The 24,921-nt window shown below is 39.4% G+C and overlaps 1 protein-coding gene and 1 long non-coding RNA gene across 11 annotated transcripts in view; one reads left to right on the forward strand and one right to left on the reverse strand.

The window, feature by feature from the left end:
- ROS1 (ROS proto-oncogene 1, receptor tyrosine kinase) overlaps positions 1 to 24,921 on the forward strand; it is a 110,915-nt gene that overhangs the window by 22,596 nt on the left and 63,398 nt on the right. For 7 of the 8 annotated variants that reach the window (XM_043439619.1, XM_043439626.1, XM_043439624.1 and 4 more), the window contains exons 6-18: positions 2,139 to 2,287; positions 3,246 to 3,384; positions 6,297 to 6,498; positions 7,161 to 7,237; positions 8,713 to 8,835; positions 8,999 to 9,183; positions 10,379 to 10,476; positions 12,089 to 12,585; positions 13,948 to 14,160; positions 14,860 to 14,970; positions 15,945 to 16,123; positions 18,227 to 18,418; positions 23,935 to 24,035. In XM_043439619.1, the coding sequence (XP_043295554.1) occupies positions 2,139 to 2,287; positions 3,246 to 3,384; positions 6,297 to 6,498; positions 7,161 to 7,237; positions 8,713 to 8,835; positions 8,999 to 9,183; positions 10,379 to 10,476; positions 12,089 to 12,585; positions 13,948 to 14,160; positions 14,860 to 14,970; positions 15,945 to 16,123; positions 18,227 to 18,418; positions 23,935 to 24,035 (2,266 nt within the window). The remainder of the gene's footprint in view (positions 1 to 2,138; positions 2,288 to 3,245; positions 3,385 to 6,296; positions 6,499 to 7,160; positions 7,238 to 8,712; positions 8,836 to 8,998; positions 9,184 to 10,378; positions 10,477 to 12,088; positions 12,586 to 13,947; positions 14,161 to 14,859; positions 14,971 to 15,944; positions 16,124 to 18,226; positions 18,419 to 23,934; positions 24,036 to 24,921) is intronic. The other variant, XM_043439625.1, reaches the window with a different exon arrangement.
- The window catches only part of LOC122422869, an 88,133-nt gene continuing 77,392 nt past the window's right edge, over positions 14,181 to 24,921 (reverse strand). For all 3 annotated transcript variants that reach the window (XR_006263989.1, XR_006263991.1, XR_006263990.1), the window contains 3 exons: positions 18,275 to 18,407; positions 16,664 to 16,849; positions 14,181 to 14,509 (listed from right to left, as the gene is read on the reverse strand). This is a non-coding gene — a long non-coding RNA (uncharacterized LOC122422869). The remainder of the gene's footprint in view (positions 14,510 to 16,663; positions 16,850 to 18,274; positions 18,408 to 24,921) is intronic.

Below are 24,921 nucleotides of genomic sequence, written 5' to 3' on the forward strand. Positions count from 1 at the left end.
TTTTTATTAACTTCAAATGTGGAATCCATATTTAGAGACTCAGCAAAAGTCTTCTTTCAGAGAAAATTAGGGGAAACAGCACATGACATGTTTAGAATTTGAGATTTTGCCCTCGGTTCAGTGGATGCAATCACTTCTCTCTTAATGAGAGGAACAAATGTGAATCCTGAGCAACTTGATATCAGGAAATGCCACTGTTTTAATGAACTGAAAGTGTAGAAATATTTTATTTAATGTGAATTTCATTACTCAGCTCACAGTTATTCAATTGAGTACCTTCTATATTTATGGCTCCCTACAACATGTTGGGAAATTTGCAGAATGTGTAGAAGTTATGCTTCTCAGTGTTAGATTTGGAGTAAGTAAGGAGCTTGACTATATATGTCTCCAGTTCCCTCTGACTTATTTCAGAGCAGGTTGGGTGTCTTTAAGAGACTTTGCCTGAGAGTTTTAATTCTCTAGTCGTTTCTGAAGGATCAACACTTTGATAAACTATAGCCTATGTTAGCAGCTAGCTTTTCCAGAATTCCCCAGTTTTCCCTCCCACTGGAAGATAAACAGTTCCTTCTGGAACAAGAGATGATTGGCTTTTCCATAAGCTACAGTCCTTGTTTCAATGGTTGATGAAAATTGGCAGGTGGATCTCGCCTTGCTATCCTGATTTGCTTCTGAATTAGAGTGGTGAAGAAACCTTATCCTCTAAGTTCAGGAAAAGATGCCTGCTTTCGCCATTTCTATAATAGTGGATGTCCTAGCCAAAGCAACTAGGCAAGAAAAAGGCATCCAAATTTGAAAGGTGGAAGTAAAATTATCTTCGTTTGCAGATGATATGATCTTATATGCGGAAAACCCCAAAGATACCACAAAATACCCTGTTAGAACTAATAAACAAATTTGGCAAAGTAGCAGGAAACAAAGTTAAAACTAGAAAATCAATTGCATTACTATGCACAAATCTGAAAAGGAAATTATGGTGAAAATTTCATTTAAAATAGCATCAATAAAATACTTAGAAATTAACCAAGGAGGTGAATGAGTTGTAAAGTGGAATGCTCACAAAACATTTCTGAAACAAATTAAAGAAGGCAAGTAAATGGAAAGACATCCCACATTCATGAATTAAAACACTTGGTATATTGTCAAGATGTCAATATTATCAGAGCAATCTACAGATTTAATGCAATTCCTATCAAAATTCCAAATACATTTTTTACAGATGTTTTACATGGGATAGAAAGACAGGTTCTGCAATTTATATGGAATCTCAAGTGACCCCAAATTCTGAAAAGAACAAAGTTGGAGGATTCATACTCTCTGATTTCAAATTTATTGCAAACCTATAATAATCGAAAGAGTATGGTTCTGGCATTCAGAATTCTAACACTTATACAGTGTCTGGGAAGTAGTACCAATAACTGCATGTACCAATTGTAATGTTGCTAATGCTTAAATGTCATGAAAAAAAAGTCACAATAAAAAAGAGCAGAATATAGGATCCTTTGGAGTTCAGACAGTTACTTGCACATATAAAAATAATGTGTTTGACACAATGGGCTATAGATATATAGTGTAAAATTTTTAAATATCTTGAGATATGTGCTCTGGGTCAGTGGATGGTTCTGTTGCCCTACACATACCCTTGGCACCCACCCCTCTAACCTATATAGAAGTGGTATGACAAGAGAAAACCAGATAGTCTCAGAACACTCCATTTTGCTTGCCTGTAAGAAAAACTATCTTCAAAGATTAGTGGGTAAAGAATCTGCCTGCAATGCTGGAGACACAGGATATGCAGGTTCAATCCCTGGATCAGAAAGACCCCCTGGAGAAGGAAATGGCAACCCACTCCAACATTTTTGCTTGGAAAACCCCACGGACATAGGAGCCTGGTGGGCTACATCCAAAGGGTCACAAAGAGTTGAATACGACTAAGCATGCTGGCAGGATGAGGGGAAAAAAGCTGCCAGACCAACTGGCTGATTTAAAGAAATAAACCAACTGAATTATAGGCATCAGTTACTGTTCAGATGAGTAATTGTGGCAAGATGTAGCAGGAGTGTGCTGAGATGAAGCAGGGACACGCTGTCCTGTGTCGGCAGACATGGGATGTGGTGAATGAAATCTTGTTTTCTCCCCAGAAAATGCAGACCTCCCTACTGCACCCTTTGCTTCTTCCATTGGAAGCCATGGTATGACATTACGATGGAAATCGGCCAACATCTCTGGAGTAAAATACATCATTCAGTGGAAATACACACAACTTCCTGGAAGCTGGACTTACACTGAGGTAAGCACCACTGCCTATGTACCTGCGTGCCCATTCAGTCATGTCCAGCTCTTTGCGACGCCATGGATTGTAGCCCACCTGGCTCCTCTGCCCATGGGATTCTCCAGGCAAGAACACTGGAGTGGGTTGCCACTTCCTACTCCAGGGGATCCCAATCCATGGATCTAACCTGTGCCTCTTGTGTCTCCTGCATTGACAGGTGGATGCTTTACTACCGCTGAACTTCAATCTTTGCTTCTCTTCATGCTAAACCTTTTATTTTTGAGGAAAATATATTATTGGATATAGATATTATTCCTTCAGCTCAGCATCACATAACCAACTACTCATATCATTGGCCATTATCTGTCCATCCCATTGAAAATGAGGCCAACTAGGGTGGAGGTCAGAGAGGTCACCCTGGCAGGTCCCTATTAAGACAGCAAAAGCAGGTTCAGAGAACAGTCCCAAGACACCAAGTATTTTAACACAGAAAATGAAAGGAAAGCCTTGAGGTAAATGCCAAATAATTGAATCCATAATTTTGCGGGTTTGAAGAAGGAAGGAGTTTCGGTGTGAACTGTGTGGACTGAAATCGGGATGTCTCAGCTCTGAGCTCCAGGCCTCCTTTTCAGCTGGTCTGGCAGGCCCTGTGCTGTGTGGGCTAAGTCACTCAGTCGTGTCCCACTCTTTGTGACCCTGTGGACTGTAGCCCTCCAGGCTCCTCTGTCCATGGAATTCTCCAGGCAAGAATACTGGAGTGGGTAGCCATTCCCTTCTCCAGGGGATCTTCCCAACCTAGGGATTGAACCCAGGTCTCTTGCATTGCAGGTGGATTCTTTACTGTTGGAGCCCAGGGAAGTCCTGGATCACTTCATATCCGGAAGTCCATGCATCATTTACAAATGAATCTATGCTCTTAGTTACAATATACAGAAGTGATTCCATAAATACTGATGTTTGATCTCTCATTGATTAGGCCGTGTCCAAGCTCTCCTACGTGGTAGAGCCCCTGCATCCCTTCACTGAATATGTTTTTCGAGTGGTTTGGATCTTCACAGCCCAGCTGCACCTGTATTCCCCTCCAAGTCCCAGTTACAGGACTCATCCTTATGGAGGTATGGCATGCGTACCTTGCTCGAGAAATCAGGAGTCATTCCAAAGCTTTGGTTTAGTTCACTTTTATTTTAAATAGTGAAATAGATTTATTCCTTTGTTAATCAATCCATCTAACAATGGGGTACGTACCTGGGTGTCAAGTCGTCCTCTAGGCGCTCACCATGAAAAGTGAAAGTGCTAGTGGCTCAGTCCTGTCCGACTTTTTGTGACCCCGTGGACTGTAGCCCACCAGGCTCCTCTCTCCCTGGGATTTCCCAGGCAAGAACACCGGAGTGGGCTGCCATTTCCTTCTCCAAGGGATCTTCTTGACCTGGGGATTGAACCCAGGTCTCCCACATTGCAGGCAGATTCTTTACCCTCTGAGCCACTAGGGAAGCCCAGGTGCTCTGATCAAAACAAAAATCTCTGCCCTAGTGAAGTTCTTATTTTGGTGGAAAGGAAATTCCCTCAACAGTAAATCTAATAAATAAGGAAAGTATACTGTGAGTAGGAAGACAGTGGGTTGCTATGGTAAGAAAAATGCTTTGAGCAGGGTCTGTCCGTGAAAAATGGGGAGTACATTAAAGAAGTTGGTCAGAATAAGCCTCGTTATGTGATTAGGAGTTATGGAAGGTTTTAAAGGAGTAATTGCTTCGAATGCTCCTTAAAAAGATAATTGGCAAATACACATAGAATGCATTGAATGATATTGAGTGATAGAGACTGGGAAGTACAGAGGAAGCAAGACCAGCTGGGAGGTTATTATTGTACTTCAACTTTTGGTTAGAGATGATTTTAAAAAATAGTCGATATATTGGAACATTTTCTGATTTCTTCTTTCAAAGATTTGATTTTTATACTGGGAAAAGGATTCAAGCCTAGAGCCTTTCAGAGAGATAAATGCTAGGGAAAGACCTTAAGGGAGAGTTGCTGCTGTTCTCAACAACTGAGTTAGCCGAGGGGACTTGGGAGGGCTTATTCCAAGCCAGATATTGGATGTCCTTACCCCTGAGTTCTGGAGAATCAGCTGCGTGCAGAGACCCTCACACTGAACTAGGCCTTGGACCAAACCTCAGCAGGACAGCTGATGAAGCTGGTTGGGGCATTTTCCCTCTCCCCTGATTAGTGCTTATCAGATTTTAGGGTACATGGGGTCCCTCTGCTGATTATTCCCTGACCATCCTCAGGACCTCAGATTAGACATGGGTCTGGGGCAATATTTGAAATATTCCAGATCAGAGTAGAATACAAAGATCCTTTTTGTTCAGAGAAGTGCCTCATGGACTCCAACAGTATGGGAATATTTTCCAGTACTGGAGACATACTGTGGTCCAGGGCAGATGGTTAGTTAAGTCAAAGTAGTGAAGAAGGCAAATTTTGGTTTCCATTACTGAGTCTTTCTCTGGATATGCAAGCCCCCATACCCTCCACATGTTTCAGTTCTTATACTGGGTATCCTTTCCATGGATAACATCTCATGCTTCAATTCTGTCTCACTTTTTTAGCCACATCAAAACTTATAGAGTTATCCATTTTGTGTTCCATCACCTTGTGGCCCTTTTCTCTTTCAGCTATGGGAAACATATGACTTTAGATGGTTATTATCACCTTTTAATTGGGGCCCTTATGAAGATAATTTCTTAATCAGGTGGAATAATTACCTTGCCTAACCTGACCAGCCTTTTCAGAGACGACATTTGTCAGGAGATTTGGACTACTCACAACTTGCCACGGAGGTGGCATGGAATGTACTTGCAGTGGGGTAGATCATGCCTGTCTGGGTGTGGGCTAAAGAGTTAGGTTTTCTGACATCCTGATTCCGATTCGCTAGGAGATGATTCCTACTTCCCTGTTCATCTGAGTCACTTAGTGCGTGGAGCCAAGGAGTGAGGCAATGATATTTGTGTTTGCTCAAGCTCAGTCTGAGAGTTGGGGAGGAACCGCATCAGAGATCAGTTGAAGGGCCTTTTTAAAACACAGCCAGTGGGAGGGCTGCACTGTCTTCTCTCTCCCCGCTCTAAGCGGACAGGGGTGATGCAGCGCACCTGCCAAAAGTTGTTAGAAGGAGAGAGCCTGCTGAAGAGCGAAGTGATACCAGTCTGTCTTTCTATGAAAAGAGGAAACAAATGGGTGTGGTTGCAGGGCATAGGAGGTATGGAAAGCAGGTGGGGACTGGGCTAGAAGCTAGGCTGTTAGATCATTTGTTTTCCTTTCTGTTCTTTGGTACCGGGGTAGATGCTACAGTCTGTGGGTGAATGCTTGGTTAGCAAATGCATGCTCCTTTTCATCCTTCGTGAGGGAAGGGATGCTGCTAAGGCACAGAAAATCCCCCCCCTGGATTTGGGGGACCTTGAAAGCCGGAGGGGTAGGGGGAGAGTACCGTCTGGGTCAGCAGAGCCGATGCCAGCAAAAGGGAAGCAGACTGTTCTAATTCAGGCTTATCTAAATCCCTATCTTTAGCTAGAACTGGACAGGACACAGGACTCTAGTGAGGGAAAAGGCCCCAGGCCTTACTTCTTTCAACTCATGTTAATCATTGACTTCAGTTTGGTTACTGAGCCTCTTCTCCTTCCTAACCTGGTTCCATACTGTGTTTCAACTCAGTCAGGTATCTGGAGATTTTTAACAGTTTTTTTTGTTCCCCCTACAGCATTATCCTATTTGTATACTTCCACATTTAATTTTATTGCATAAATTAGAAGTGAGGAAGTAACACTTTCTTTAAAGAGTCCCTTAGAAGAGTAGCTAACTGATATTGTTTAGGGATCAAGAATTGTGGTTCATAGATTACCACCTCCTACCACTTATTGTGACTATTAAAGAAAATATTTCATTTATGCAAGTTTCCAAAAAACAAGACTTTTATTACCCTACCCTATTACATTTTTCTCTGTATATTTTCTGCTCATGGTGTTACCATTATCTCTTCTAGTTCCTGAAACTGCTCCTTTCATTAGGAATATTGAAACCTCAAGTCCCGACACGGTGGAAGTCAGTTGGGCTCCACCTCAATTCCCAGGTGGACCTATTTTGGGCTACAACTTAAGGCTGATCAGCAAAAATCAGAAATTAGATTCAGGGACACAGGGAACCAGTTTCCAGTTTTACTCCACTCTACCAAATACCACCTACAGGTAAGAATTTAGTGGTGCGTGAAGAATATGACCAGCATAGGTGCATTCATGATAAGTACCTAAGAAATATAGCTACAAAATAATTTAAAATGTTATTTTGAGAAGTCTCATTGACTTTGTGCTGCTGGTTTGAAGTTGTGGTTTCCCTCAAGTTTGTATGCTTATTAGATTACACCATCCTAAGCAAAAGCATTTTCAAGCATTTCTATTATATTCAGAGAAAAAATACAAATGTGGGCTGATAAATATGAGCTAAAAAAGACAACATAAGCACCATCAATATCATTTCTTCATTTAATCCAACATGAAAAAAGTAAAGAGGATTCTGTTAATGGTATTTTTACATTAACTGTTAAGGGAATTATTTTATTATTGTTAGCTTTTCTAGCATTTACTAAGCCCTCCATAAATTAGAGCATGAATGAGGGTCATGCAGATAGCAGAGTTCAGTTTTTGACCTCTGTGACCCTGAACTATTCTGTGGGGAATGTAAACAAGGACCTGATTGATGGTCATTTTAGAGCTGAGCAGTGCACCAAGTAACTAGATACGCGCATTGCCACCTTGTCCTTTAAATAGAAACGTTATTGCTCCTTCTATTTTTATCCTATGTTCACACCATGCCATGTAAAACACATCTCTCCAAATTGTTTTTGGAATAGGTTTTCTATTGCAGCAGTAAATGAAGTTGGTGAGGGGCCGGAAGCAGAATCTAATATTACCACTTCATCTCCAGCAGGTATAGACTGGGGGTGTGCCTCCTGTTACTGGGAAGTTGAGGGGTGGAAGGGTGGATTCAGGTCTCACAGGTCCCGAGTCATCCAGTGTTCCTTAAGCCCCTACTCGTCTGCCCAAATAACACTGTCTTGTGAATGCTTGATAAGTTTCAATTTTAAATGAGAAATCAGGCCCATCTGACAAACAGGAGTAAGTTGTTAGACCAAAGTTTTCACACTGAAATTTGATATTAAAAAAGAAAAAAAAAGGAATTAAAAAAATGGTCCCAAGCAAACTCTTGGTTTCAGTTAAAGACACTAGTGATTGTGACTTTCATTTACATCCTTAGGGAATACATGTATCCTACTCTAACCTCTGCTTTATGGGTCATCATTTAATAAAGAGCAGATATCTTTTTCTTCCAGTTTCCTTTAGGTTTTCAAATCTATCTGGACTTAATAAGTTACATTTTACTATTCTGAATATTCAAACTACCAAATTAACTTTTGTTATTATTTGGCAAGTACTTTTTTTTCAGCTTCAGCATTTTAACGTTTGCCTTGGGAGACTAAATATTTACTGCATGATTCCCACGTAAGCAAAATTTTAACATAAGAAAATGCTCTCTAAGAAGCAACAGAAATGTTTGGGGGAAAGTTAGTTCAAAGAGTTTGGAATAACCCACGAAAACTCAAACTACTAGGAGTGTGTTTTCTGTCTTCATGGCAACCCTGTTTGCTGACCTGACCTCCCATTCCCTGAATCTGCCCCCAGATATGCCGGTGGGTATTTATTGAATGCCATCCATTACTAACCTTTAGTTTCTTTGGCTGTTACTAGACTCTAGGAAAGGAGAGGTATTTTTGTTATGCAAGAAGCATCCAAAGGACGAGTTAAATATAGAGCAGGTTTAAGGTCATTATTACTGTGATTACTGCATAACATTTATTAATTACCCTCAAAGTGTTGATCAAGGCACAATGCATCAGTCTCCAGTTGAATAGGACATCACGCATAGTTCTGCAGTCTTCGAATTTCACGTAGTACTACAGGCTTTTCTCCTGCCTCAAAGGGAGAGATAATTGAAGACAAAACAGAGGCAACCAAAGTCTGTCTATATGTGTATATTATGCAACCAGCCCCTCCAGCCTGAGCTGGACCACCTCCACTAAGCAGTCAGATTCCCAGGGTGGAGGATAATGAGCTGAGCTCCTATTTGGGCAAGGCTGTTGAGAACAGTGATACTGCATGTGATGTTATTTTGAGGGCATTCAGGGGCACATACCCAGAAATGCTACTTAGTTGACACAGTACTTCCCACCCCAATCATAGAATGCGATTTATACCACAGTTGAAATACCCCAGTATCTTCAGAGAGTATCTGGCGAAGCTCTTCCATGTGCCAGTCCCCTTGTTTTTAAGGGTAGTATTGATCTTTTTTGTGTCAATATGTATATGATTGGGCTGTCTGTCTATAAAGTCGTGTTGTTGTTTTAGTTCAAGAAGAAGAACAGTGGCTCTTTTTATCCAGGAAAACTTCTCTAAGAAAGAGATCTTTAAAACATTTGGTAGATGAAGCACATTGCCTTCAGTCAGATGCCACACACCATAATATTACAGGTCAGTGTAATAGAGAAAAATGTTTCCTTAATGTGTAAGGAAAGATCCAGGTTGACTTCAACTTTAATACCTTCATTAAAGATTAAATAAACGAGTTCTCTTTAGCGTCAGTGTTTTGTCTGGTTGCTACATAGTAACACATGTATGTGCATCACTTTTCCAGGAATATCAGTTCATGTCCACCGGCAAGTTGTTTATTTCTCTGAAGGAACTCTCATCTGGGTGAAGGACGCTGCCAATGTGTCTGATGTGTCTGGCCTGAGAATTTTTTACCGAGGTTCAGGATTAATTTCTTCCATCTCCATAGACTGGCTTTATCAGAAAATGTATTTCATCATGGATGAACTGGTTAGTCTGAGAATTTAAAGTGACAACTAGATGTTAAAAATCTAATGCATATCTTGACATATTAATATTTATAAGGAAATATAATTATTTCATTCAATAATTAATCATTGAGTATTTACTATGTTTTAGATACTGGGTTAGCAATGAATCATACATAGAGTCTTACAGGAGGGTCTAGACTTTACCTAGTACTAAGTACTTTACTTAGTTCTGATATACCATTAAATCATCTTTCTTGTGATTTTTCAGAGCTGTGAGTTTTCACTAATGATAATTTGACTTCCATGAGACAGTGGTACCTGAATTATCACTGGGTAACAACTGTCAATCTTGATTAAAATCAGCTGTGAGCATTTTGTAATTATGTAATAATCATGGATAACTTTAGTAGGACTCTGAAATATTGGTATTATCAAATCTTTGAGAGGACACAGTATGCTGTGTTTCAAGTTTCCTTTTTTGAAAGAGAGACTGGTCTCAGTCACTGTGGCTGGAAGCCCATAAGCTTCAGTTCAGTTCAGTTGCTCAGTTGTGTCCGACTCTTTGCCACCCCATAGACTGCAGAGCGCCAGGCTTCCTTGTCCATCACCAACTCCCAGAGTTTACTCAAACTCATCTCCATTGAGTTGGTGATGCCATCCAACCATCTCATCCTCTGTTGTCCCCTTCTCCTCCCACCTTCAATCTTTCCCAGCATTGGGGTCTTTTCAAATAAGGCTTTTCAAATAAGGTCTTTTCAAATGAGGCTGTTCGCCTCAGGTGGCCCAAGTATTGGAGTTTCAGGTTCAACATCAGTCCTTCCAATGAATATTCAGGACTGATTTCCTTTAGGATAGACTGTTTGGATCTCCTTGCAGTCTAAGGGACTCTCAAGAGTCTTCTCCAACACCACAGTTCAAAAGCATCAATTCTTCAGTGCTTAGATAGGCCCATAAGCTTAGATATAGCTAAGATATTAATAAAAGTAGTTGAGTGTGTCCACAAATATGAAAAATATGTACTTGTATTTCATGGATATCAAGAGGATATGGTTATCATTAGGATATAGGATATAAAACTGTCTTTTAAGGACTTTTTTATGTTTTCAAAAAGTGCTCTGTGACTGGTGAAATTCTAAGCACAGAACAGTTGCTCAAGGAATATTTGTTGGCCAAATTGACTATAGACACTAATGCTACTGATGTATTTTCTCTAGGTATGTGTCTGTGATTTAGAGAACTGCTCAAACATTGAGACAATTACACCTCCCTCAAACATTGCACCTCAAAAAATTGTGGCTGATTCATACAATGGGTAAGTGTTAGCCTTGTAAATGTGAATTCTCTTCCTTTGGCAAGAATCTTGGGGAAGCTTGCTTGCTAATAATATCCTAGTGCCAGATGAGCCAATCTGATTTCATATTTAATTAAATCCAGGCAAAGTTTTCATTCTTATAGAGCTCAGAGGAAATTTCTTTCAAACTTCATCCACAACTTTTCTAGGTAAGCAGGTTTTCCTTTCTCCTTTGCAGTAGATTATGGGCATATGGGAAAAATCTCTTCTCTGGGACTCAGGGACCTGGCTTCTCATCTTGGGTTTGTCATGATTTTATGCATGACTCAGAGTTTTATTCCCCCTCAGCTCTCCCCATGGGAAGCCCTTCCTGCCTATCTTTCCTCTTTTCATTACACCATTTTCTCTTGCTGAGCAGTTCAGTGCCTGTTTGTTTTTCTGGTCTGGCTATCATGTCTGTTAGGAGACGGGTTTAGCATTCTTCCACTGACTTCTTTTTGCTGATTTTGGGTGGTCCTTCCCAGCTGTTTTTACTCAATTGTGGGGTATTTCATCATGATTTTGTAAAATGCTAACACTATTGCCTCACTCAATTGTGAATATTTTTAAAAACTTGTTACTGTTGTTCGGCTACTAAGTCATATCTGACTCTTTGTGACCCCGTGAACTGCAGCATTCCAGGCTTCCCTGTCCCTCACTGTCTCCAGGACTTTGCTCAAACTCAAGTCCACTGAATCAGTGATGCCATCCAACCATCTCATCCTCAGTTGCCCCCTTCTCCTCCTGCCCTTAATCTTCCCCAGCAGCAGGGTCTTTTCCGATGAGTTGGCTTTTCGCATCAAGTGTCCAAAGTATTGGAGCTGCAGCTTCAGCACCAGTTCTTCCAATGAATATTTAGTGTTGATGTCCTATAGGATTGGCCTGTTTAATCTCCTTACAGTCCAAGGGACTCTCAAGAGTCTTCTCCAACACCACAATTTAAAGGCATCAATTCTTCAGCACTCAGCCTTCTTTATGGTCCAGCTCTCACATCCATACTACTGGATAAACCATAGCTATGACCATACGGACCTTTGTCAGCAAAAAGCTTAGTCTAATACAAACGTAGGATTGGTATTGCTGGGTAGCAACTGCAAAATAATACCATGAAGTTTTTAAAAATGGCTTAAATGTTTCTGTTTTCTCCCATTTTGTCATTCACAATGCATAGAATATTTATTGACAGATTTTGACTAAGAATTTCTGTCTATTGGAGAAAAATGTTTCATAATAAATGACAGGTTCAGTCATGTAAGTTTTATATAGTATGCTTTCCTTTAAGAGTAGACTTCATTAGAAAACCTTTAAAGACCCCTGTTGTTCTTAAATTCTGATTCCTTAAAAAGTCACATGTAATAATTAGGAGATTAAGCCTTATAAGAGGGGCTGACATTTTCCAGGATTCCAGCTTCTAACTTAAATGAATAGAGCATGTTTTTAATAAATGCCTTTATCAGTTTGCATCTTGGGAAACCCAGTACTTATCCACTCTGGAGGTACTTGGTTCTGATTGCCCAACAGGATGAGACAATGGTGGTGTTCCGCCGTCACCCTTGCATCGGCTCACACCAGGCTTCTTTTGCCCCTCTGTCAGGTATGTCTTTTATCTCCTGAGAGACGGCATTTATAGAGTCGACCTTCCTGTGCCCTCCGGTGGGGGCTCAGAAGCAATGCATATTGTGCAGAGTGGCACGTTAAAGGACTTTGCAATCAAGCCCCAGTCCAAGCGAATCATTTACTTCAACGACACCGCCCAAGTCTTCATGTCAACCTTTCTGGACGGCTCCGCATCCCACATCGTCCTACCTCATGTCCCCTTTACTAATGTGAAGAGCTTCGCTTGTGAAAACAACGACTTCCTGGTCACAGATGGCAAGGCCGTTTTCCAACAGGATTCGCTGTCTTTTAATGAATTCATCGTGGGATGTGACCTGAGTCACATAGAAGAATTTGGCTTTGGCAACTTGGTCATCTTTGGCTCATACACCCAGCCACACCCGCTGCCGGGCCGCCCGCAGCAGGTCTCTGTGCTGTTCGGCTCCCACCAGGCCCTGGTTCAGTGGAAGCCCCCCACGCTCGCCATCGGAGCCAGTGAGTTCCCTCTCCCGCCTGAAGGCTGGCCTTGTCAGAAGGAGAGGAAGACTTAATAGGCTTGGCATGGCAACTCAACTTTGAGAGCCCTTCTGTGATTATTTAGCCATTAACCCAAAGCCCTCCTTAGCTCTCTCTCTGTCTCTCTCTCCCCCCAACACACATACACACAGTGTTGTAACATTTGTTCTATATTTATCAATTTTGATAAATTAAGAAAATTTCTATATTTCATCATCTACATCCCAACAGAAGGGTTGGAACATTTATTGAGTGTCTCCTTGGAGCCAGGCACTGACATTCTAATTGGAGGGAATGCATTAGCCAAGAGGATGGAACACTTGGGTTGAGATTTTGTATCCAGGGAGACCTTGCATGAATTTGAGCCTAAAACTCTCCGGACTGGAATTTTTATCTCTGGAGAGGCAGCATGTGCGGTGGGTATGCAGGTGGGCTCTAGAGCCAGCCTGCACGGATTCAAAGGCTAGTCTCATCAATTATTAGCAGAATGACCTGGGCAAGTTACTTAACCACTTCATGCATGTTTCCACTACTGGAAATAAAAATATTAATTATATCCTTCTAAGGGATTGTCATATAGATGGAATTAAGATGCATAGGTAGAACCCAGAACAGTATTTAGCATAGCAGTTGGCAATTTCTTTTTCTTTTAACAAAAGAAGGACCAGATAATAAATATTTTCAGTTTTGTGGGTCATACAGTTTCTGGGATAGATACTCAACTCTGTCTTTGTGGTATGTAAGCAGCCATAGATAATATGTAAATAAGTCACTGTGACTGTGTTCCATTACAACTTTATTTATAAAAACAGGCAGTGGGCCAGATTTGGCCTATGGGCTGCATTTTGCCAACCTCTGGTCTCCTAGGAAACATTGGCTACTTTTACTTTAAGACCAAGTTAATTATGCCTGTTTGTTGTATATCTCAAAGATGGCTGAAAATGAATTAGCAAAAGTTTTTAATTTTTATTTTTTGGACTTCTCAGAGAGTGATAGTCTGCTGACACTGGAATGATATTAGAGATTCATCATTAAGTGTTTGTTTATTAGGAGCTTGTATAGTATACCCCTCTGATAGTTCTTTGCAGCCAGTCACAGCACACAGAGAGGGGAACAGTGGCCTCCCGTTTGTTGGCAAGATGTCTCCTTTGATGAGACAAAATAAGTGAGCAGAATGGCCACTGTCCTAATCATGTCATCGTTAACCCTGGTGATTAAGGGGCAACAGGCCCAATTATCCTTCCACTCAAGGTGAAGCTGTAGATAAGTTTACGGACAATCCTTTGTTTGCCCTTGCTGATGTCATCCTAGTCAGTAATATTGTTTAACTCTTCCGCATAGGTCCTTCTGCCTGGCAGGACTGGACTTATGAGGTGAAAGTATCAACTCAAGACCTTCCTGAAACCACTCACGTGTTCTCTAATATAAGTGGGACCATCCTTAACGTACATGACCTTCAGAGTGCTACAAAATATGAGGTTTCTGTGAGAGCAAGTTCTCCCAAGGGGCCAGGCCCTTGGTCAGAGCCCTCAGTGGGAACTACTCTGGTACCAGGTGAGAGAATGCTCTTGATTTAGGGAGTGATTCTGACAAAAAAGGCTTTCTCCCTGTCTTCTTTAAAATTTCTCACCTTAGATGTGGTAAAGAAATGAGAATGAGGGTGCATTGACCCCTTGAGCATGTTTATTTTCTGACATTAGGAAAGCAAGTAAAGCATAGTGTGATATTAATGTTTCTAACGTTCTATTTTATACTGTCCAAGATGTTTTTGAACAAACAATATAATTTTCTTCTTCTTCGTGGTTTTCTCCTTTCTCATGGCTTATTAAGCTGTAGCACTGCTTGGATGCTGAAAGTCTCGACGAGAGAAGTTGAGGGGCTGTGAATTATGTTTAATTCTGTCCTGTTGGTTGAAAGAAAATGGAAAGAACTGACCCATTTATACTACTGTTGCTTCTGAATATCACCAATAGCTAAAGCAAAACAACAAAAAAATTTGCCATGATGTGACATTGCTATAGTGGCAGCATCAATACACTTTTCTCTTCACATTCAATTACAAATATTTACATAAAAATCAAAGTGTGTTTAATATGATAGCATATTCTTTTAAGCAGATACAATTATTCATATACTTCCAGTGTATTTTTCAAAATGCCGATTTACTTTATAAAAGAAATCTAACAAACAAGATGTGTACCTAAAAATGCGTGTTCTCTGTGATATTTCTTTCAATTTTTTTAAACCAAACAGCTGCAGAACCACCATTTATCATGGCTGTGAAAGAAGATGGACTTTGGAGTAAGCCATTAAATAGCTTTGGCCCAGGAGAATTCCTATCCTCTGATATAGGAAATGTGTCAGGTAAACACCAAGTTCCCTGTACACTTGGATGGCAGGTTTCTACTTGTTAGACTTGCTGAGATATTCGACCAGTCAGAAGAATTGAGTGTTTTAATATTAGGTCAATAATGAAAGGAAAAAATATTGACTGAATTATACTGCCAGTGACATGATGAAGAAAATGTCTGTTCTCAAGGATGAGGGCCATTTATTACTCCACCAAATGTGAGGTTATTTAATGATGTATGCCCATTTCAGGAAGGCTTTGATATACTTCTCGTGTATTTTAATCTCTCAATGTCATCTCAAAGTAACAGACTATCTTGTTCCATGAAGATAGCTATAGTTAAGTAATTTGTTATGAGTTTGCTATAAGATGGGAGCACAGAACAGCTATGTGAAGTTCTAAATAAAGCATAAGAAAGAATTTCATGGCAAAGAAGATTATGTAATAAATGCCTAAGGCAAAACTACCCATTTGTTACTTAATGGCATCTTCCATAATTACCTAATTATTTGATTTCTTTATTTGGTCATTAAAAATTACCATAGCACTTCTGACCAAAATGAGTTGGACTTAGGAGGTGGTATGGTACTAATGGAAAAAATGATACTTTGAAGTTGGCTCAAGTCTGGGTTCCTCCTCTTTTCATCTGTGAGACCTCGGGCAAAATAGATAATTTCACTTAGTCTTGGGTTTTCCATGTCAAAAAATGGAAATGATTTCTACTTTAGAGCTTTAAGTGTTGAGTGAGATATATAAAAGTGCCCAGGACAATGTTGGCAAAGAGGAGATGCTCAATGAATAATAGTTCCTGTGTCTAGTTCCAGGGCTTAAGATTTTAGAATAATATTATTGAAACATTCTTGACACATCTCTGAAGCTCTAGTGAATATCTCTGTTATTGTTGAGGTGCATGTGTGATTTGCTGACGTGCTATGTTTACACTGGCATACATGAAAAAATAACTGCTACCAATTCACTTTGTTTTGAGACATGGATTGGTATAACAACAGCCTCTACTACAGCGACATGAAAGGTGATGTTTATGTATGGCTGCTGAATGGGACAGACATCTCAGAGAATTATCACATACCCAACATTGCAGGAGCAGGGGCTTTAGCTTTTGAGTGGCTGGGTCACTTTCTCTACTGGGCTGGAAAGACCTATGTGGTAAGTTAAAGCCTGACACCCTACATGCTCTCAAACAATGCCTACCCACTTCAGTGACTGGAATGTCATTTTCATGATTTTTTTCATACTTGTGTTTCACCCATGTTATTATTTACTTAATATTTGTCTCTAAGCTTACTCACCTTTTAATTAAAATATTTATGTAGAAAGGAAATTCTATATCAGTATTTGATTAGTCATATATTTTCAGTAATATCTTGAAATAAATATATTAAAATGTTCACTGGTGGAGTAGTGTCCTGGGGAAGATGGCACACCCCAAAGGCATAATGAAAAGAAACTAAGTGAGGGGACTATTTTCAACAGTATAGTCGGGGCTAAGGAAAATGAGCATAGGACGATGAAGCATGCTCTGGGCTAGCAAGTGTGGGAGGGTATTACTGCCTCTAGGCATAAAAGACAAGGGAAAGCCAGGAAGGAATGGTGAGGGCTATAGCTTTAGCAGAGTTGCCGACATGAAAACCAGCCATTGTCAAAAGGTATAGTCCAGCAAGGAGTGATACGATAGTACACATGTACCTCCAGCCCTCTTTTCTTCTGCCCTCTGATCTTCTGCCACTGCGTCCATTGGCTGAACCTCCCTGGAAGCCAGGGAGCAGGGAGCTAGGTCGATGCAGTCCATCAGTGTCAGGCTCAGGGCCACTGAGGAGGGAGGACAGCGTGAGATTCGGGGGCAAGATGAAGGCATCCTGTGCGTTGTGCACTCTGAAGAAAAGAACGGTTGATGATGAGATCAACGGTCTAATAGATCCAGAAAAAAACTGTTTCAGTTTTATGACACGAAAAAGTCATTTTGGTTTCATGGCACAAAACTCATTTTCTAATCAGGAGGGCACATGTCCATTTGTTTATTTATTCATTATCTGTTACCAGTATGTTTAGAGCCTTGAAAATAGGCATAGTAGAGAATATGAGGAAAATAGTAGTCATGTCTCTGACCTTGAAAAAAAAACACCAGCTTTGTTGAGATATAATTTATGTACCATAGAACTCACCCTTTGATTACATAAAATGCAGTGGTTTTTAGCATGTTTTGTGCTATGCAACCATCACCACTTGCCCCTGTTCTTTTCATGACATAAAAATAAATTCATGGGGACTTCCTTGGTGGTCCAGTGGCTAAGACTCCACATTCCCAATTCCTGGGGGGGCCTGGGTTTGATTCCTGGTCAGGAAACTAGATCCCACATGCCACAACCAAGACCGGTGCCAAGGAAAGAAAACATCAGGAATCATTAGAAGAAGCATACAGCAACAACTTTGTTGACTCTTTGTGACTCCATAGACTGCAACCCACCAGGCTCCTCTGGCCATGGGATTTTCCATGCAAGACAGAGCATTGTATTTAGAAGCAAAGTAATATGGTATAGTCTGAATCCATAAGTGCCAATGACTTGTAGGCAGAAATGAGCTGAGTGGGGTTAATCAGAGAATGCTTCTGAAAATGGATTAGTTTGAAAATAGTTTTGGAGGAAGAAGTGGAAGAGTAGTACAAAAACTGGTTTCAAGTATTTGCTCTGTTTCTTATAAAATGATTTAACTTCTCGAAAAATCACTTCACCTCTTTGAACCCGGTTTACTTGTGAAAAAGTAGGAAATGGAAATTCTTTACAGGCTTAATGTGAGGGTTATGATAACTAACATTTTAAAGATAAAAAAGAAGTACAGTGCCTGGCATATAATAAGTACTCAATAATGACAGTAATTAATATTAGGGAGATTAAACAGACAGAGAGGAGCAAGGAGAGACATCACTATTTGGAGTATACATCTTTGGGAGTCTAATCAAATACATTCTTATGTTTTGATTATGTGTTGATTGTCTAGGTATATGATTAGGGAGAACAAGTATTAACTCAAAATAAGTGTATCTCCTTTCTCTTCAGAGACATGGAAAGGAGTAAGCTTCCTTGTAATTACATTCCTGAAGCTAGGCACAGGACACAGCATAGAATGCCAGTAAATATTTATGGCTGGAGAAATGAGTGGATGAATGCAGTAACTTACTAACAATTGCAATAAACTATTCAGAAATAATGATGCCATTTGAAAATCACTAACTGAGTTATGATTGTTTTATAGATTCAAAGGCAGTCTGTGTTGACAGGACACACAGACATTGTGACTCACGTGAAGTTGCTGGTAAATGATATGGTGGTGGACTCAGTTGGTGGATATCTCTATTGGACCACATTATATTCAGTTGAAAGTACCAGGCTAAATGGAGAAAGTCCACTTGTACTACAGGCACAGCCTTGGTTTTCTGGGAAAAAGGTGAAAGTTAAAAAAATAAGATCTGATATTTAATTATACTAAATAATGCTGTGTATAATTATAATAATACTATTTCCACTTGCTGTGAATACTTCAGGTAGAATTCAAAAGGAAATACTACTATGATAAGATCTTGGTATAACCAAATTTCTTTAAGTCTTATTTGCTTGTCATAATTGATTAAATAAAATATAATATGGAGATTTTTATATTTTGCTTTATCTTGAATGAACTCACACTTTCAGTTCAGTTCAGTCACTCAGTCATGTCTGACTCTTTGCGACCCCATGAAACGCAGCATGCCAGGCCTCCCTGTCCATCACCAACTCTCAGAGTTTACTCAAACCCATGTCCGTCGAGTTGGTGATGCCATCCAGCCATCTCATCCTCTGTCGTCCCCTTCTCCTCCTGCCCCCAATCCCTCCCAGCAGCAGGGTCTTTTCCAATGAGTCAACTCTTCACATGAGGTGGCCAAAGTACTGGAGTTTCAGCTTCAGCATCAATCCTTCCAATGAACACCCAGGACCAATTTCCCTTAGGATGGACTGTTTGTATCTCCTTGCAGTCCAAGGGACTCTCAAGAGTCTTCTCCAACACCACAGTTCAAAAGCATCAATTTTTCGGTGCTCAGCTTTCTTCACAGTCGTCTTCTCCAACAGGCATCAATTTTTCGGTGCTAGCTTTCTCACAGTCCATCACATGACATACACTGGAAAAACCATAGCCCTGACTAGACGGACCTTTGTTGGCAAAGTAATGTCTCTGCTTTTTAATATGCTGTCTAGGTTGGTCATAACTTTCCTTCCAAGGAGTAAGCATCTTTTAATTTCATGGCTGCAGTCACCATCTGCAGTGATTTTGGACCCCCCAAAAATAAAGTCAGCCACTGTTTCCCCATCTATTTGCCATGAAGTGATGGGACCAGATGCCATGATCTTTGTTTTCTGAATGTTGAGCATTAAGCCAACTTTTTCACTCTCCTCTTTCATCGAGAGGCTCTTTAGTTCTTTACTTTCTGCTATAAGGGTGGTCATCTGCATATTTGAGGTTATTGATATTTCTCCTGGCAATCTTGATTCCAGCTTGTGCTTCTTCCAGCCCAACGTTTCTCATGATGTACTCTGCATATAAGTTAAATAAGCAGGGTGACAATATACAGCCTTGACGTACTCCTTTCCTATTTGGAACCAGTCTGTTGTTCCATGTCCTGTTGCTTCCTGACCTGCATAAAGGTTTTCTCAAGAGGCAGGGTCAGGTGGTCTGGTTGCCCATCTCTTTCAGAATTTTCCACAGTTTATTGTGATCCACGTAGTCAAAGGCTTTGGCATAGTCAATAAAGCAGAAATAGATGTTTTTCTGGAACTCTCCTGCTTTTTCGATGATCCAGCAGATGTTGGCAATTTGATGTGTGGTTCCTCTGACTTTTCTAAAACCAGCTTGAACATCTGGAAGTTCATGGTTCACATATTGCTGAAGCCTGGATTGGAGAATTTTGAGCATTACTTTACTAGCGTGTGAGATGAGTGCAATTGTGCAGTAGTTTGAGAATTCTTTGGGATTGCCTTTCTTTGGGATTGGAATGAAAACTGACCTTTTCCAGTCCTGTGGCCACTGCTGAGTTTTCCAAACTTGCTGGCATGTTGAATGCAGCACTTTAACCACATCGTCTTTTAGGATTTGAAATAGCTCAACTGGAATTCCATCACCTCCACTAGCTTTGTTCGTAGTGATGCTTCCTAAGGCCTACTTGACTTCACATTCCAGGATGTCTGGCTCTAGGTGAGTGATCACACCATCGTGACTATCTGGGTTGTGAAGATCTTTTTTGTACAGTTCTTCTGTGTATTCTTGCCACCTCTTCTTAATATCTTCTGCTTCTGTTAGGTCCATACCATTTCCGTCCTTTATTGATCCCATCTTTGCACGAAATGTTCCCTTGGTATCTCTAATTTTCTTGAAGAGATCTCTAGTCTTTCCCATTCTATTGTTTTCCTCTATTTCTTTGCATTGATCACTGAGGAAGACTTTCTTATCTCTCCTTGCTGTTCTTTGGAACTCTGCATTCAAGTGGGCATATCTTTATTTTTCTCCTTTGGTTTTTGCTTCTCTTCTTTTCACAGCTGTTTGTAAGGCCTCCTCAGACAGTCATTTTGCCTTTTTGCATGTCACGAAACTTCGTCCATCGTTCTTCAGACACTCTCTCAGATCTAGTCCCTTAAATCTACTTCTCACTTCCACTATATAGTCATAAGGGATTTGATTTAGGTCATACTTGAATGGTCTAGTTATTTTCCCTACTTCCTTCAATTTAATTCTGAATTTGGCAATAAGGAGTTCATGATCTGAGCCACAGTCAGCTCCCGGTCTTGTTTTTGCTGACTGTATAGAGCTTCTCCATCTTTGGCTGCAAAGAATATAATCAATCTGAAATCTCACACTTTAAGAGCATTGTTATAGCCTTTAGGATTTCTATTGGATATTTTGGAACTTCTTGGGTGATTATTAGGTGTTTTATTATTTTTAGTCAATTTCTGCTACTGACTGCTCTAATAATGCAGCTCCTATTTGACTTTTCTGTAACTGTTTCATTAACTGGAAAATGGGAATATTAACAACTGTCCTCCCTCTTAGGGTTGTTGTGATGATTAAATGAGATAATTCATGGGAAGTAGTGAGAACAACCACTCAATAGTTAAGTTATATTTTATAACTCAATCTAAAAATGCACTAATATATTAAGAGAAATGATTCTAAGACAAATTTTTTTTTACTTCCTCAACTTCTAGAAGCAATATGTTTTTCATGACCCTATTTAGCTTCCCTCTAGCTATCCATCTATATTTTGAAAATTTATTTTTTCTGATGCTCTTAAGAATATCTCTACTGTAGAAATTTTAGAAATTACTGAAAGGTGTGAGGAAGAAATAAATTATTCATACTATTTCTATCTATTTAATATTTCTTAAAATTTTTTATCCCTTTTTATTGTCAATAGAGATAAAACATACATAATACAGGTATACCAGATCATTTATAAACAAACAAATTGTTGACTTATTCGATCCTCAATTCCGAAAGATGTGCTGGTTATAATTCCTAAGATTTTCATATACAGATTATAACACAGGTATTTAAAAGAAATAGAAGTTACACACCATATCCAGAGATTATTCATTTCTGTCAAATAATGAGAAGATCCCTTAATTGTATTTTGGGGCCACTTGAGATTGAACACAAAGTATATTTTTTATGTTTCAATAAAAAAATGTTAGGGGAAAAACTCTTTTTTGTAAAAGCATATTAAAGATAATAGTATCTCAAGAGTAATTTCCTATTCATCCCCTTGACTTCATCTGTAATCACCCCGCCGTCCTGATCTCGTCCTTCGGGATACATCTACTCAAGATAGCCCTGGGGGGGCCCTTTGGGACTTTTCTATAAATGAGTGAATTTTTAGATGTCTCAGCATGTTTGAGGAAATACATTTTTATTCAAAATCCACTCCAAATTCTCTCACAGGCTGGCTAATGGTGCTGCTGCTTGTGCCAATATGTGTTCTGGTTCCACTGTTTGATGTTTTATTCATCCATCTCTGTTAATGCTAGTGAGTGTTTTGAAGATAATGTTTTGCACTGAGTAAAGCTTTCCCTCTCACTGTCATTCCTTCACATGTTACTCACAAATTTATCATGGAGGCATAAGATACTTCGCAATCAATAGGTATAATAAAATAGTCATTTATAGGAAAGACTCATTTGTATGATGAAAGGGAAAATGAAATGAGATATTCCTTTAAAGTGAAAAGATGTTGGACTCATAGTATACAGTACATTTTACCACAGGATTAAACTTCAAGGTTTTAATTTAGATCAAAGGGATTATTTCCAAGGGATGGGCTTTATTAGACATAATGATGGTTACCAAAGGTTTATGGAACACCCTCTGACACTGTTTAACCATGGGCTCCAATGGCTGGTGTAAAGGAATGGGGTAATGACCCATCCCCTGAATTTGACTTATAGCTGGCATAGTTTGTCGTATTTCAGCAAAGGGAGTTGTAGAATCTTCTTTTTTAAGAGATAGAGTAGAGTTAATCTGTAATTTAGAAAACTCTAGGGCATCTCATTATAGATAAAAAGCAATATTAACCTGGTTTCACTTTAACTGGAAAAATTATCAATAAATCTCTTTTAGCCTGAAGCAAGGACATAATTCAATTCCCCAAAGGCTGGAAATTGCTACAATAGTTTTCTACCTTTTGGAAAAAGAACAGGTTGAGTTTTCTTAAAGACAGAAGGCTGTGATTCATATGATGACTGAAGGTTTTGGCAGCCAGGAAACTTGAGATTATTTCTTTATAGAAAGTCTTAGGTAACCAAGTACTTTTAGTTCTTGGATACTTCATTGTATTCTTTTTATATTTTTCACTGGTTGATGCTTTTGTTTATATGCTGTTATATCTTGCTAAAGACATAGTCATCAACTTTATTTTATCTGATACCTCTTAGCCTCCAGGTCTGCTCTAGAAAGACTCCACTACTCTGAGGTCAGACTCCTAGTAATCTCAATACCTATAAAGCCAAAGAAAGCAAAAAAGATCTCTTGGATTGTAAATTCTGTCTCTTGCACTCTATTTTATAGGAAGACTCAGTCTTTTCCACAGGTCTCACCTAATCAACTGGACTTAAAATTAAGACACAAATTGTAACGAGAAGACAAAGAAAGAGTAATAAAAAGTGGTTGTAAGATGTCAGCTGGAAATGGGACTAAAGTTCCATATGTACACGACTCTATCCAATTATATCACATGAAAACCATGTCTGTATTGTATTTTAGAAAATTATCAGAATGTTTTTGCTTGTAATTAACAGATATTAATATAATTTAAAATGGCTTGAATGGTTGGTTCTCAAACTTGGTGACACATTGGAATTATCTGGGGAATTTGAAGACATACTGGAGACAGTACCATCTCCAGAGATCAAAATTTAACAGGATGCCAGACTGGAAATTGAGATATTTAAAGAATCACAGGTCATTCTAATCTGCAGCAGTGTTTGAGAATAACTGATTTAAACAACAATCAGATTCATTGACTTATGTGGCTGAAGAGTCCAAAGTTGTGCTAGCTTTAGACAAGGCTTGGCACAGTGGTTCAAAGTTTCTCATTCAGAAGGACCTGGAGTGTGGTTGAAACTTTGTATTTGTAACCAGTTCCCAGGTGATGCTGATGCTGGTAGTCCAAAAATCAAACTTTGAGAACCACTAGAGATAAGTATATAGAAGTGAATAATAGATAATTCCTGCCATTTGAGGATTTTTAGGAAACCAGTGCTTATATCCAAACTACATAGTAATAAGCATACTCACATGATATTTATATTCAGTGAAAGGTAAAAATCAGTAAGTTTATTATTCCAAAGAGGATGCTAAGAGAAATCTGTAGCTTAAGTGTGACATAATCACAAAGATTAAACATATATTTGATTTGTTTTCTTTCCTTATTTTCTATTTAGGTAATTGCTCTAACTTTAGACCTTAGTGATGGGTTCCTATATTGGTTGGTTCAAGACAGTCAGTGTATTCACCTGTATACAGCTGTTCTTCGGGGTCAGAGGTGAGTAATACTGAAGGCAATTGGTTGAGAAAAAGAAAGTAACTTGCCCCTTAGTTATAAATGATAGTGCTTAAAAATTCATTTATTCTTTCCATAAACATTTACTAATTATCCACTGTGTTTTCAGGCATTGTGCTTGCAAGGAAAGATGTTTGTAAACAACTAATTACTGTAGAATATGGTGAATATTCTATGGCTTTCCTCTTAGCTCAGTTGGTAAATAATCTACCTGCAATGACGGAGACCTGGGTTCGATTCCTGGGTCAGGAAGATCTCCTGGAGAAGGAAATGGCACCCCACTCCAGTATTCTTGCCTGGAGAAGCCTATGGACAGAAGAACCTAGCAGGCTACAGTCTATGGGGTTGCAAGAGTTGGACATGTCTTAGCTGACTAAACCACCACCATGGTGAATATGGCAATGGGGTATGAAGGGAGTCCAGTAGAGGCACCGAGGAGAATGCCCCTCAAGAGCCTAGGAAATGAGTGGATAGGTTTCTATGCTTCTTAACACAGTCTCCAACTATGATTATAGATAGGCCTATAGTCCTGTTTAGTTGATGTATCTGAATGCTTTGTGTTAGTATTCTTATCTATATACTTGATTATATTTCCTTTTATCACTATAAAATATTCTCATTCATCTATGATAATACTCTTAATCTTAAAGACTATTTTGATATTAGGATATTATAGCAGCATTCTTATGCTTAGTTTGTAGGGCACAGCTCTTTATCTCTTTACTTTCAATTTTTGTCTTTATCTTTAAAGTGTGTTCCTTGTAAACAGCATATAAGTTTTTGCTTTTTTATGCAGTCTGACAGTTTCTGCCTTTTAATTCGGGTGTTTGGTTCATTTACATCTAATATAATCATTTATTAATATGTT

Source organism: Cervus canadensis, chromosome 20 (genome assembly GCF_019320065.1).
Source record: "Cervus canadensis isolate Bull #8, Minnesota chromosome 20, ASM1932006v1, whole genome shotgun sequence".
Classification (NCBI taxonomy): Eukaryota; Metazoa; Chordata; class Mammalia; order Artiodactyla; family Cervidae; genus Cervus; species Cervus canadensis.